The sequence below is a fragment of the Pelodiscus sinensis genome, chromosome 28 (genome assembly GCF_049634645.1).
Source record: "Pelodiscus sinensis isolate JC-2024 chromosome 28, ASM4963464v1, whole genome shotgun sequence".
NCBI lineage: Eukaryota > Metazoa > Chordata > Testudines > Trionychidae > Pelodiscus > Pelodiscus sinensis.
This window is the reverse complement of record NC_134738.1, coordinates 2,395,148-2,410,528: the sequence shown is the minus strand read 5'-3', so window position 1 is coordinate 2,410,528 and position 15,381 is coordinate 2,395,148. Positions and strand designations below refer to the sequence as shown.

Here is a 15,381-nt window from a genome sequence, read left to right as displayed (position 1 = left end):
GAAGGAATGTTTGAAACGATTTCTGAAGGTACATCGTTACTTGAGTTGAGTGGGTGAATTAAAACAAAACACAGTGTTCCAGATACTTTCAGGGCTCATGCCGGAGACCTGAGTCTGGGCAGGTTTCAAGCCCTTGGCCGTGTACAGTTAAGGATATTGCAGGGCTCTGGGTCCAGGGGGATGCAGCGCTGCACGCCTCGTGAGCGTTTCTCAGCGGCAAAGATTGTTTCAGAATATTTTGTACTCTTTTTTTGCAATTTGGCAAAGGTGTCAAAGGTGAAAGGTGTCACCGAATCTGCATTTTGCTGGGGGGGGAAAACTGAGCTGAAACAATGTCACTCAGCTGTACTGAACTGAAGCTTCTTTCTTTCTTCAGCCCTAGCCAGCTTAGAATCCCTTTGCATTATTTCCTTGGTGTGAAATCTAGAAGCCTCTGTTAATTGGCTGAGCCTCAGTCAGGGGGAGGGGCTACCAGAGCTATATAAGCCTGTGACTCAGCGACCAGGAACAGCTAACAGGAGAGTTTGGAGAGGGAGGTTAGAGGGCACTAGTGACTTCTGACCTTCTTTAAAACATAACTCTTAGAATAATCTATATTCCAGAGGTTTAAAAAGAATCCCAGTTTATACTTAAACTTATTCATTAGAAAAATGGAGACAGAAGCCCAGCAGCAGAGTGGGGGCTATCCTATTTATTGCGTTGAGTGTAACATGTATGATTACCTGCTCTGTGTGTGGGTGGCGTATGTGTGCACCCGTTGCAAGGAGCTCCTGACCCTCAGAGACCGAGTTCGGGCTTTGGAGGCCAGGGTGGCTGAACTGGAGGAGCTAAGGGAGGTAGAGAGCTATATTGATGAGACTTTCCGGGACACTGTAGTACTGTTCCACCTCCAGTCTGAGAGCCCCAGTGCTCTTAAGGAGAATGAAAGTCTCAAGGGAACAGAGCGTTCAATGGGAGCAGAGGGAAACCATCCTGTAGTTGGGACCCTCCTCCCAAAGGATGTTGCGGTATCGTCTCGCACTGAGGATACCTCTGAGGGGGAGGGAATGCCAGTTAGGAAGAGGAAGGTGTTAGTAGTGGGTGATTCGATCGTTAGAAACATAGATAGTTGGGTTTCTGATGACCGGGAGAACCGTATGGTCACTTGCCTGCCTGGTGCGAAGGTTGCGGATCTCTCGAGGCATCTAGACAGACTTATGTGTAGTGCTGGGGAGGAGCCGGTGGTCTTGATTCTTGTAGGTACCAATGACGTAGGGAAGGGTAGGAGAGATGTCCTGGAGGCCAAATTTAGGCTGCTAGGAAAGAGACTAAAATCCAGGACCTCTATGGTGGCATTCTCGGAAATGCTTCCAGTTCCACGTGCAGGGCCAGGTAGGCAGGCAGAGCTTCAGAGTCTCAATGCGTGGATGAGATGATGGTGTAGGGAAGAGGGGTTTAGATTTATTAGGAACTGGGGACACTTTTGGGAGAGGGGGAGCCTATATAGGAAGGAAGGGCTCCACCTAAACCAGGGTGGAACCAGACTGCTGGCACTAAACATTAAAAAGGCCGTAGAGCAGTTTTTAAACTAAGAGATGGGGGAAAGCCGATTGGTGCAGAGATGCTCGTAAATCGGAGGGAGACTTCTCTTAGAGAAGAATCCATTGATAGAGATTCTCTAGGCTGTAGTCAGAAAGAGAGGAGGGGAGAGGGCAAACCATGGGCCAGAGCAGACAAACAACCTCATACAAAGGAATCCAATGCATCAGGGAAGGGCAGACAAATAAGCAGTGGCAAATTTTTAAAGTGCTTGTACACAAATGCTAGGAGTCTGACTAATAAGATGGGTGAACTGGAGTACCACATATTAAATGAGGAGATTGACATAATAGGCATCACTGAAACCTGGTGGAATGAGGAAAATCTGTGGGACACAATCATACCGGGATATAAAATATATAGAAGGATAGAGCAGGCCGGGTGGGTGGCGGAGTGGCACTGTATGTGAAAGATAACGTAGAATCAAATGACATAAAAATATTAAGTGAATCAACATGTTCAATAGAATCGATATGGATAGTAATTCCATGCTCCAATAATAAGAAATTAGCAATAGGGATATATTACCGACCACCTGACCAGGACAGTGATACTGACATTGAAATACTAAGGGAGATTAGAGAGGCTACCAAAATAAAGAACTCTATAATAATGGGGGATTTTAATTACCCCCATATTGACTGGATACATGTCACCTCAGGAAGAGAAGTGGAGATAAAATTTCTCAATGGCTTAAATGACTGCTTCTTGGAGCAGCTGGTGCAGGAACCCACAAGGGGAGAGGCAATTCTCGATTTAGTCCTGAGTGGAGCGCAGGATCAGGTCCAGGAGGTAACTATTACAGGACCGCTTGGGAATAGTGACCATAATATAATAACATTCAACATTCCTGTGGTGGGAAGAACACCTCAGCAGTCCAGCACCCTGGCATTTAATTTCAAAAAGGGGAATTACACAAAAATGAGGAGGTTAGTTAAACAGAAATTAAAAGGCACAGTGACTAGAGCCAAATCCCTGAAAGCTGCATGGAAACTTTTTAAAGACACCATAATAGAGGCCCAACTTAAATGTATACCCCAAATTAAAAAACATAGCAAGAGACCTAAAAAAGAGTCACTGTGGCTTAACCACCATGTAAAAGAAGCAGTGAGGGACAAAAAGGTATCTTTTAAGAAGTGTAAGTCCAATCCTAGTGAGATAAATAGAAAAGAACATAAACACTGTCAAATCAAGTGTAAAAATGTAATAAGAAAAGCAAAAAAAGATTTTGAGGAACAGCTAGCCAAAAACTCAAAAAGAAATAACAAAAAGTTTTTTAAGTACATTAGAAGAAGGAAGCCTGCTAAAAAAACCTGTGGGTCCCCTAGATGATCGAGCTATGAAAGGAGCAATCAAGGACGATAAAGCCATTGCTGAGAAATTAAATTATTTCTTTGCTTCATTCTTCACGGCTGAGGACGTTGGGGAGATTCCTGAATCTGCACTGTCCTTCGTGGGTGATGAATCTGAGGAACTATCCCGGATTGAAGTGTCATTAGAGGAGATTTTGGAACAAATAGAAAAACTTAATGTTAACAAATCTCCGGGACCGGATGGCATTCACCCAAGGGTTCTAAAAGAACTCAAATGGGAAATTGCTGAGCTATTATCTGTGGTTTGTAATATATCCTTTAAATCGGCTTCCGTACCTAATGACTGGAAGGTAGCCAACGTGACACCAATATTTAAAAAGGGCTCTAGAGGCGATCCTGGCAATTACAGACCGGTAAGTCTAACTTCAGTACCGGGCAAATTAGTTGAAACAATAGTAAAGAATAAAATTGTGAAGCATGTAGAAGAACATAATTTGTTGGACAAAAGTCAACATGGTTTCTGTAAAGGGAAATCCTGTCTTACTAATCTGTTAGAGTTCTTTGAAGGGGTTAACAAACATGCGGATAAGAGGGATCCAGTAGATATAGTATACTTGGATTTTCAGAAAGCCTTTGACAAGGTCCCTCACTAAAGGCTCTTGTGTAAATTACATGGCCATGGGATAAGAGGGAAGGTCCTTTCTTGGATTGAGAACTGGTTAAAAGACAGGAAACAAAGGGTAGGAATAAATGGTAAATTTTCAGATTGGAGAGGGGTAACTAGTGGTGTCCCCCAAGGGTCAGTCCTGGGACCAATCCTTTTCAACTTATTCATAAATGATCTGGAGAAAGGGGTAAGCAGTGAGGTAGTAAAGTTTGCAGATGATACCAAACTGTTTAGGATAGTCAAGACAGAAGCAGACTGTGAGGGACTCCAAGAAGATCTCACCAAACTGAGTGATTGGGCAACAAAATGGCAAATGAAATGTAATGTGGATAAGTGTAAAGTAATGCACATTGGGAAAAATAACCCCAACTATACGTACAGTATGATGGGGGCTAATTTGGCTACGACAAATCAGGAAAGAGATCTTGGAGTTATCATGGACAGTTCTCTGAAAACTTCCACACAGTGTGCAGCGGCGGTCAAAAAGGCAAATAGGATGCTAGGAATTATTAGGAAAGGGATAGAAAATAAGACCCAGAATATCTTACTGCCCCTGTATAAAACTATGGTACGCCCACATCTTGAATACTGTGTACAGATGTGGTCTCCTCACCTCAAAGAAGATATTTTGGCCTTGGAAAGGGTTCAGAAAAGGGCAACAAAAATGATGAGGGGTTTGGAACGGGTCCCATATGAGGAGAGGTTAAAACGACTGTGACTTTTCAGTTTCGAAAAGAGGAGACTGAGGGGGGATATGATATAGGTCTATAAAATCATGAGAGGGCTGATAAAGAAAAGTTATTTATTAGTTCCCTAAATAGAAGAACTAGAGGACACCAAATGAAATTAATGGGTAGCAGGTTTAAAACTAATAAAAGAAAGTTCTTCACACAGCGTGTAGTCAACCTGTGGAACTCCTTGCCAGAGGAGGCTGTGAAGGCTAGGACTATAATAGAGTTTAAAGAGAAGCTAGATAATTTCATGGACGTTAGGTCCATAAAAGGCTATTTAGCCAGGGGATAAAATGGTGCCCTTGGCCTCTGTTTGTCAGAGGCTAGAGAGGGATGGCAGGAGACAAATCGCTTGATCATTGTCTTCGGTCCACCCTCTCTGGGGCACCTGGTGCTGGCCACTGTCGGCAGACAGGATACTGGGCTAGATGGACCTTTGGTCTGACCCAGTACGGCCGTTCTTATGTTCTTATGCTGGTGTGGCTGAATTCTTACACTAGTGCTTTCCTCGGGGCTCAGTACGATGCTTCTCTAGCCAAAGTACTTCTCACTCCAGACAACCGAGGCCTGGTCTATACTAGGACCTTAGACCGAAATAACCCCCCAGCCCCCCACTACCAAGCCCGTTGTTCCGGAATTTGACCTCGGTAGTCCTGCTTTTCATGAAGAATAACGCTATTCCTGTGTAAGTCCAAAATACAATTAGTGGGGATGCTCTGGTGCCACTAATTTGAACTAATTGGCCTCTGGGAGGCCTCCCACAACTCCCCAGAATACTTCCTGGGCTCTGAGCTGTCTGGGACTGCAGGCTTTGAATTAAAGGCACAGCAAAGGGCTCACAACTCCCAGCTCAGCCGCTGTTGCGTTGCCTGGCAGCTGCCCGGGGTTGCTGCATATGCTCACGGCATATGAAAGCATATGAAAGGGCTCACGGCTACAGCCCCTGCTGGGGTAGCCCCGTGACGGAGAGCTGTGAGCCATTTGAATAGCATCCTGCTGCCTGAGCCACCGCCTAGAAATTCGATGGCAGGGGCAGCAGGATATAAATAGAAAATGGCCAGATGCAATCCACGGGCAGGATCAAAGTGTTAGGCAGGCCGGATCTGGCCCCCGGGCTGCATCTTGCCAGGAGTGGCTTGAGGCCGGCTGCGGCAGCTGGCGCCCCAGGCGGAAGGCGCGATCGGCGCCCCTGCCTGCATGGCTGTCAATGGCCATGACGTCATCATCGGGCGCCCAGGCCGGCTGTGTACTCATGATGGATATGTGCAAAGGGACCCGCTGCCTCACTGCGTACATCATGTGGGCTTAACCAAAGCTGTGAAATGCAGCCTCCAGGAGTGGGATTTAGTAATTCGAGCAGGAGACCCTGGGTTCTATTCCTCACTCTGCCTCTTACTCAATGTTTGACCTTGGGCAAGTTGCCTTCCTAGTCCGTGCCTCAGTTTCCCCCTATGTAAAATGGACATCATTCCTTGCTTCACAAGAGTGTTGAGCAGCTCAGCACCTCTTTGGGATCCCTCATGGAAAGGTGCTATGGAAGTCTGGTGTGTTAGTTATAAAGATCTTGCTAAATCCAGTAAAGAAACTTAAGGGGAAAAGGGGGGAAAAAGAGGGAGGAGAAGAAAGAGGAAAGAGAAGAGAGACATGCATGCAATTGTTTAACTGCTTCTTCCCCAAACACAGCTTTCTGCACTTAACGAGGACTCATTCATTAACACCAGTGGCAAACTAAGCCTTTTGCAAAACACACATTCCTGTCTGTGTTTGTGGTATCGATAGAAAAGCCAGCATGTGTGAGCAAATGGAAAACCCAAGTGCCTGGGGACACTTTGCAAAGTGTAAATATACAGGTCATTTAGCTGATGGGCTTCCAGGTGTCCTGACCATCCTAGGATTACCTGCTCTTCTTGGGCAAATTGTTAAGTTAGCAATAGTCCCATCTTCTCTGGATTCCCATAGATGGAATTTGCAGCCTCTTTTTCACAGGGAGGAAGTGGAGAGACTTCTGGTTTTAAACTTCCACTGGCTTTATGTTTAAAACATAGCCAGATCTAGCTACCTTGCTCAGGGCTGTGACAATTTTTGCAACCTAAGCACTGTAATTAGATTAACCTAGCACCCGGGGTAGATGTGGTAGGTGGACGAGATGTGGAATCATTCTGGGCATGAGAGAGGGTCAGAGAATCCTTCCTGGCCATATTGTGTCAACCCATCAGGGTCCTGTTTTCTCTGCATCTTAGTGAAACTTAATGAGGCTGCTCTGGCTTCTATTGACATCACAGTTCAAATTCCAATTCACTGGGTGCATGATAAGGGTCTCGTTTGTGTAAACACCAGAGGCCTGATTTCCCCCATGGCCCTGTGCAAAGGGGATGAAACACAAGGCTAATGTCAAATTGTGCCCGCTTGGCCCAGGAGGCCTGGTGCTGGAGAATCAGGCCCAATAGACTCGCAGAGTGAAGGGAATGGGGTCGTGGCAATTCCCTTACGTGGGCCAAATTCTGCTTCTATTTAAACTAGTGTCAATCTGGAGTATCCAGGGCTACGTCTAGACTGCAAGCCTCTTTCGAAAAGAGCATCTAGACTGCAAGCAGTACTTTCGAAAAAGCAAGCCACTTTTTCGAAAGAGAGCACCCAGGCAGTCTGGATGCTCTCTTTCGAAAAAGCCCTGTTTGCATTCAAGAACATCTTTTTTCGAAAGAGCACTTTCGAAAAAAGGCGTTCTTCCTCGTGAAATGAGGAGTACTGCCGTCGCAAGAAAAGCCGCGTTCTTTCGATTTAATTTCGAAAGAACGCAGCTGTAGTCTAGACGCAGGTGAAGTTTTTTCGAAAAAAGGCTACTTTTTTCGAAAAAACCCTGCAGTCTAGACACAGCCCAGAAGACTGTGGGAATGATTATAGTACAGACACAGGGCTCGCCCTCGGCAAGCTAGAAAAAGCCCAACCCTTATTAGCTTGTGGTCTCCCAATTGAAACTACTTCTCCAATAGTCTGCTGGCCCTTATCTCTAGCTTCCCTAAAGCAATCAGCTGTTTGGCCCTGTAGCAACACAGAGTAGCAGCTCTCCTAGTGAAATTGGGTACCCTGGCTCTGAAAGCCTCACATCTTGTGTCTTTCTTTTGCGAAGGTGCCAAGCCGACCGACACCAGCCAAGCACTTTCCGATCCCGCTGCTGCTGGTGAGAAGGCGCAGCCGGCAGCAGTGGTCGTGAACGGGAAAGATGACGACCAAACCACAGAAGACGCCCTCAGCAAAGGAATGAGCCAGATGACCACAACCACAGATGCAGACACAGATGCCCCAAAGGACAAAACCGAGTCAATTACAAGTGGCCCTGTGTCCCCAGAAGGCTCCCCATCCAAATCTCCCTCCAAGAAGAAGAAGAAATTCCGGACCCCATCCTTCCTGAAAAAGGGAAAAAAGAAGGAGAAAGTTGAATCTTGATTCCACTCCAGACCACCTCCTCTTCCTGCTGCTTCCTTCCTTCTCCCCCACCCACCAAGGTCACCAGAGTACAAGAGGAAGCTGATAGCCAATAGCTGCCTCTGCTAGAACGGTTTGTGTGAAATAGAACCAGAGGTCGAAGCACCCAGGATGACTCCTGTGTAATACGTGTGGCTGAGACAACACCTAGACTTTGGGGGAAATGCAGCAAGTTTTCTGGGTGCTCCTGGCACGAGTTTTCTCGTTCCCTGTTAAACCAGTTTTTGAAGATGTAAACAAGCTTAGGAATGATCCTTTCTGCTCAAGGGAGCTAGTCACTAATTTCACAAGCAGTAAAACTGGTTCTTTGGACTTGTTCCTCCTCACAGCACTCGCACTCCAAATCACTGATCTCCAATGGGCTGAGAGTTTTCCACGTGCTGTTTCCTTTACGGCCCACATGGCGACCTTTTAGAAAGAATATGGTGCACTAAGTCCAGAGCAGACCTTTGTGATGACGACGCTCAATTCCTTTTTTCCAGTTCTGAAGTGGAATCCTGGCTAATTACTTTGTTGCAATTCAATGTATAATCTCAAGTGGTGAAGCTCCAACTTTATCAAAGCCCAAGGATCACTCTCCTGGTAGGAAGAGTCAGGGTGGGAACTCATGACCCTTTGCTTTTCAGGTGATAACAGTACACGTGATTCAACAAGCCATTTTCAGGTTCTTTTCTAGCTGCAGTGGTGACCCCAAGTTATTTAAGGATCCATTTGCTGCAACAGTGACACCTCTTGGAAATGACTCTTGTGTCTCAGTCAGTGGGGAAAGACACAAATCTCTCTCCCACAATAACACATGAGATAATGTGCCCCACTATAAGTATAGTGGAAAAAGCCAGGAAGGAAAAAGCCTCCGGGAACTGACGGTGTTAAGTTTAAGAAGCAAGAAAATTTTAGTCACTAAGTGCTACTTCATTAGTTTGGAATAAATGTACGCTGGCGATCTCACTGCTGCGCTAGTCACTGCAAAATGAAAAGCGTATAGAAAATGTGACTTCACCCTCCCTTGCTGCGCTACTAATTAATTCCACTTAGGCGAGGCTGTGATGCAGAGAGGGATATTCAGCAGACGGAGAACTGTTAGCACTTTTCATTGTGTTCAGCTTCCTCTCGCTCAGTACAGGCCATTCTGGACTGGCAGTGACCAGAGGGTTTGAGAGCATTCCTTCTTTCCCTCCCCCCACTCTCCTACCGACTCCCGACTGAAAATGAAACATGAGTTCACACCTGTGATGTGTCATTGGCAAATGGCTTAGCCCACCCCACCCCCACCCCCGCTCTCCAATGCTCAGCCCCTCTTCCAAATAAGACCATGTTCCCAACAGACAGGGATTATTACCATTCCCGGTTTCAGAGAACCCTAGAAAAGTGGGGCCAGAAGGGGCTTTGAGAGGTCATCTCAGGCTCGAATCCAACCCCAATGCTAAGGTGGATTAAATAAACATTGGCCACCCCTGGCAGATGTTTTTCCAACCTAATCTTAGAAGCCTCCGGTAATGGGGATTCCACAACCTCCCACAGTAACTTGTTCCAGTGCTTAGCCATCCATCCGGTTAGAAAGGCTGAGCTACTATCTAATCTGCCATGCCAGCGTTAAAGGAGAGGAACAGGCCAGGGTTCCTCTATCAGTTTTAAGATTCCGGCATTGAGGATGCTAAATAAGCAATGAGACCTTGATCTTGCCCCATTGAAATAGAGTTTTTCCATTGGTTTAAATGAGAGCTGGGTCAGACCCTGAAGGCGCAGGGTGGCTGTTCTCAAAGTATGGGCTACTGTTAGTCCACAGAATGGCACTTGGAGAACCAGGTGATGGGGCTGAGGGGAGGCTTGAGAATCTGGGAGAGGAGGTGGTCCATGGAGGAATCTTTCTCTGCCATTAGGACCACAGAACAGAAGGCTGGAGAACAACTGACTTAGGCCTTGTCTCCATTTACCGGCACTGTCAATCTACTTTGACATACTATGGCGTCTCATGTGTGGTAAGGGTCTGCTCTTTTGTTGACGCCTGCTAATCTTCTGGTCTTGGTGGAGTACTAGTGTCAATGGGAGTGTGCTCAGAGATTGATTTATCATGTCTATACTAGACATGATAAATCAATGTCTGGTAGATCGATCACTGCAGCAGCGATCCCCGAAGTAGTGTAGACAAGGCTTTAGAAGCATATTGTATTATTTGTGCTGATGCGGTGTTCTGGCTCAGGCTCTTCTCTAATACATGGTGGGTTAGAAAGCTGCAACTCGGGCCTCTTTGTGTAGTGGCCTGGACTTGAAATAAAGAAATTGAATGCCAGTGAAGTTTAGATTTGGATGTGATTCTGAATCCATAGTTTATGATCTGGATTCATCTCTTGACAAACTGGTTGGAAAAATTCTGATAAAAGATGGAAACCATTTTCAATTATTTTTTCTCTATTCTTCAACTCTGTGGGTTTTTTTTAGAATCTCATCTTTTTTGGAATGAGGCTGTGGGGACTAGCAGTTAAAGCGTGTGACTGCATCTTAGGAGATTCTGATTCTATCCCCAGCTCTGTCACTGGCCTGCTGGGTGACCTTGGGTTAGTCTCTGCACCTCAGTTTTCCATGTGCGTTGAGAGCTGCTGTTGAAAAGTGAACGCTAGGTGTGGTTATTTATTATTCCCTTTCACAGGTACAGAATGTGTTCAGGCAAAATGTCATTGAAATAATCATTGTTTTTAAAATAAGGTTCTTGTGGGGAATGCAGGAATATGTATTCTAGCAAGATCCATACTGAGACAGGAGTCAGTATGTTGTTTTCATAGGACAGAGACCTATCTCAGCAATCTTGTATCGTGGTTTGCCTTAATATGGAGTGGTTCGCAATTTTTAACTAGCACTAAAATCTTGCTTTGCCATCTTTTTGGGGGGTCAGGGTTGGGAATAGCATGGAGGGGATGATATTTTGAAAACACAAATTAGCTTTGTTTTAAAGAGCAAGTTACTAGGTGTGCTTGGCAAATGCGGAATGTGAAAAACAAACAAAAAACAACAAAAACTCCATGCCTTTAGATGTTTTGGTGATACTCTTGGTGTTTTTGAATGCTAGATAAATTAAATTCAGGTTCTTAGTGACTTACTTTTCTGTTGCCTAAACCCATTGTATGCATGTTGGTGGGGAGGGGGGGCAGATTTTGACAAATTAAAGGCCCAAACCGATTAACAATTATGGTTGGATTAACAAATATGGTTGCTTATTGCCAGAGATTTTTAAGGCCAGAAAAGCTCCTAGTCAGTGGTGAATCTTGGATCTGCATCCAGTTCTTGCACCATAAGGCCATCTCTTCTGTAACAGCCCTTGGGTTTGACCCTAATTTGGAACTGAAACCACATGGCTCCCTTGACTGACCATGTCCACACATTCCTAACAAGTGGTGCCGTTTAGGGCCAGACTGGGTGCGTCTATACTGCACCCTTACCTTGAAATAAGCTACATAATTTGTACTATGCAAATTGTGTTGCTTATTTCAAGGTAATTTCAAAATAGCTTATTTTGTAACAAGCGGGAGTTACCCAGCGTTGCTTGGGAAAGTGGAGGAACAAAATTTAGAAAAACAGTAGTCCATTATTGTTTTTTAAATGGTAGAAAAGTTGCACTGAGTTTGATAGGGATTAAAATATATATTAAAAAAAAGTATAAAACAACCAATTTTACATGTTATCATCAAAAACTGTGTTGTAAACTATATTTTTTGTTTCATTATTCTTAACAAATATGTACACATTTTTTCCACTTCCAACTCTTGAACATGCAACATAGGTTTGTCCATGTGAAAAGCAAGATGTCTCCAAATCAATTGCAACTATTTTAAGTGACTGTCCCTTGCGCTTTGTCAGTATACATTGTTGAAATATAAGTTGACAATTGATATAATTGAGGTGAGAAGCCTGAGGGGAGAGATAGGGAAGGGAGCCGTGTGCCTCTCCGCTTCCTTGTCCCTCCGCCGGCCTTAGTGAGTGACTGGCCCTGTCGCTTCCTCCGGGAAGCCGCTTCTCCCTGCATTTCCAAGCTCCGTGCAGCCCTGGGGAGAAGCGTCGGTCTCTCATCTCTTCCCTCCCACAGTATCTTAAAACCTTCTCCTGGATAAAAGGTTATCCCATGCAAAGTTTGGTTGCGGTAGCTCTTATAGTGTCCAAGTTATTAGGACACAAATATACAAACATTCTCCTTTATATATTAGATTTGGTGCTGTCTGCACAGTGCCAAATTTTGAAATAACCCACTATTTCGAAACGTCTTTTAATCCACGTGGAACAAGGTTCACAGGGTCATTGGAATAGCGAGCCCATTATATTTTGAAATAATGGGCATGCTCAAAAGACATGGAATAGCTGTTTTGGGATACTTCTGGTTTCCCGAAATAGCTCCGTGCAATAGACGTAGCATCTCTCAGCTTCTATTAATACCCACTGAAATCCTGATTCTAATCTCCCGTTCAGCGATTTCACATCAGCACAGCACCATTGACTTTAGTAGACTGTGTCTTGATTTGACATCAGGGGACTCTGACCCTTTTCATCAGCATAAAGGAGAGCCAAACCAAGCCCATAAAGGCATCAGACATCAGCAGATATGGGGGATGTTCAGAATCAGGCCCATAAAGAGACACATAAGGCAAAAGTCTAACCCAACATTTCCCTCCGAATAACCAAATCCATATAATGTCGGACTCTCCATGGCTCCTATTGGCATTTTTGTCTGGCGCTGTTCTGAAGAGAAGCACTTGAGTTAATAAGGAAAAAATGACCCTAGATCAGCTCTGTAATTACATGATATTTGCTTATTGGTTATTCATGTAGAAGTTTACATCTGTTCAGGGTAACACTTGTGCCATGTAATCTGTAAGGAATAAATAAGCCTGTAATTATTCTGACATAACCCCCTCATTATCCTGCAATTACAGATCTGATTTATAGTTATTTGTTCGCTAGAAAGGGGAGGGAGGAGGAGGAACATCTTAGTGTGAAGCAATGGCAGAAATGCACAGGAACTCCTTCAGTCTTCACCCTCCCTGAACGCTGCCAGTGCTTGGCTGGATTCTTGGCGAGGGGGCTTCATGCAGATATGGGTTGTGATTCACACAGGCCTGGATTGGCACTTGGCAATTCAACCTCATTAAGGGGGCCGCATGGAACTGCAGTGCCCCAGGGAAGTGCACCGTCTCCAAAGTGACTGTGAGAATCGCAAACTGGATCCTTGCTTCCCTTTCTCTTCACAAGGGAAATATTCTGCCACAGCCCTGGTTTTGGCACACCCGGTTTCCCCTTCCAGCTGGCCCACCCCTCCATGCCCACCTACATTAGAGGGGATGTGGCAGCTGCTTTCGCCTCTGAGGGCTGGAGCACATGACCTATGAGGAAAGGCTGAAGAATTTGGACTTGTTTAGTCTGCAGAAGAGAAGAGCGAGAGGGGAGTTGATAGCAGCCTTCAGCTTCCTGAAGGGGGGTTCCAAAGAGAATAGAGAGAGGCTGATCTCAGTGGTGACACACGGCAGAACGAGGAGTAACTCAAGTTGCAGTGGGGGAGGTCTAGGTTGGATATGAGGAAAAACTATTTCCCTAGGAAGGTGGGAAGCACTGGGATGGGTTCCCTAGGGAGGGGGTGGAATCTCCATCCCTAGAGGTTTTTAAGTCCCAGCTGGACAAAGCCCTGTCTGGGGTGATTTAGTTGGCGTTGGTCCTGCTTTAGGTAGGGGGCCGGACTCACTGACCTCCTGAGGTCTCTTCCAGCTCTGTGTTTCTATGGACGGGCTGGTGCTGTGAGTAGCTGTTGCAGGTGAATACAGGGCCTTACACTTATATGCAGCTGGGCTGGTGACTGAGCCTGGAGATGCTTGTGCAAGGTTATAGCTGTAAAATTTGGAGACTGCGAGGAGAGGAAGGAGAGGACTTTTTAAAATCACATGCCCAGCTGGCAGTCACACCTACAAGGGGTTGTGAAAACAGGCCGCTTGAAATCCGAGTTAATGCCTGTGACTGTCCCTCCTGTGTATTTTTGGTTGAACGGCTTTAGAAGAGCTTCATTCTCACTTTGAGCCTCATAACAACAAAGCCTGCACTTGTCTTTGTTGTCTTAAGTATTGTAAAATATCCCCAAAGCTTCCGGTTCAGATTTGTTTGCTAGATTTTTATTTCCTTTCTGTTTTTAAAGTGAGACACTGGGCCAAATGCAGCTCTGGAATAAGCAGAAACAAATTCTTGTTCTCTGTGTTTAGGTTCATAGACTGTGTCTATCACCATGGTACTTGAGAACACTGATCTGGATTCTCCTCTCGTTGATGCTAGTGTAAATAGGAGTGATATTGTTGAAGCTAACAGAGGTGTAAATGCAGAGGTAAATGGATGAGGCGAGGTCTGAGTGGGAAATGGGTGAGGCAGAGTCTGAGGGGGAAATGGGTGAGGGGAGCTTGAGGGGGAAATGGGCGAAGGCAGGGTCAGAGGGGGAAATGGGTGAAGCGGGATTTGAGGGGAAATGGGTGAGGGGAGTTTGAGGGGGAAATGGGTGAAGGCAGGGTCAGAGGGGGAAATGGGTGAAGCGGGATTTGAGGGGAAATGGGTGAGGCAGAGGATGAGGGGGATGGATGAGGCGGAGTCTGAGGGGGAAATGGGTGAGAAGCGATTTTAGGGGGAAATGGGTGAGGCGGGGTCTGAGGGGAAAATGGGCGAGGCGCAGTTTGAGGGGGAAGTGGGTGGAGCAGGGCCTGAGGGGGAAATGGGTGAGGAGCAGTTTGAGGGGGAAATGGGCGAGGAGCGGTTTGAGGGGGAAATGGATGGGGAGGTCCTAGGGGGAAATGGATGGGGGGGTTCCAAGGGGGAACTGTGGGGGGAGGTTAAGGGGGAAATGGGTAAGGTGGGATTTGGGGGGAAAATGAGTGGGACAGTGTCTGAGAGGGAAATGGGTGGGGCGCTTACCTGGCACCCCACTCCCAGGGGTACATGTGGCTTGTGCCACCCACTGTTCCTAGGCACCACTCCCCACCGCTATGGGAACAACAGGGAAAAGCCTCTAGCAAAGCACTTTGCTGCGCTGCCTTTCCCCTAGGTGGGTGAGAGGGGAGCAGCTGCACAGAGCCGCTTCCTCGTCCCCCTGCCAGGGTCCGTATCATGGCTGTTCTGCATTAGGGACACCTGGAGTATGGCGGCTCCAGTGTAGTTCCGCAGAGTTTTGCTATACAAGGCTGGCATATGTGACTGGGTCTGAACTGAGGGTATGTCTACACTACCACCCTAGTTCGAACTAGGGTGGTAATGTAGGCAACCGGGGTTGCAAATGAAGCCTGGGATTTGAATTTCCCGGGCTTCATTTGCATCTCGCCGGGCGCCGCCATTTTTAAATGTCTGCTAGTGCTACACGCAGCACGTCTTTCACAGAAACATTCATCTAGAACCCTAGGTCCCTCATTTGTTGTACACGTGTGCAGGGGCGGCCCTAGACTAGCTGCCAGCAACTGGCGCCCTATGTGAACCATGCAATTGGCGCCCCCACCTCCAAACCCCTCAATGATATTGTGCCACCATTTGGAGCCCCATTTAACTTGGCGCCTTAGGCGACTGCCTACTTCATCTATATGGACGGGCTGCCCCGCATGTGTGT

The 15,381-nt window shown here is 46.2% G+C and overlaps 1 protein-coding gene across 1 annotated transcript in view; it reads left to right on the top strand.

Annotated features, from left to right (window-relative positions):
* Positions 1-14,168, top strand: part of ADD2 (adducin 2) — a 119,387-nt gene extending 105,219 nt beyond the window's left edge. The window contains exon 15 of the mRNA XM_006129099.4: positions 7,417-14,168. Coding sequence (XP_006129161.1) covers positions 7,417-7,733 — 317 coding nt within the window. The 3' untranslated portion in view covers positions 7,734-14,168. The remainder of the gene's footprint in view (positions 1-7,416) is intronic.
* Positions 14,169-15,381: the final 1,213 nt, after the last annotated feature.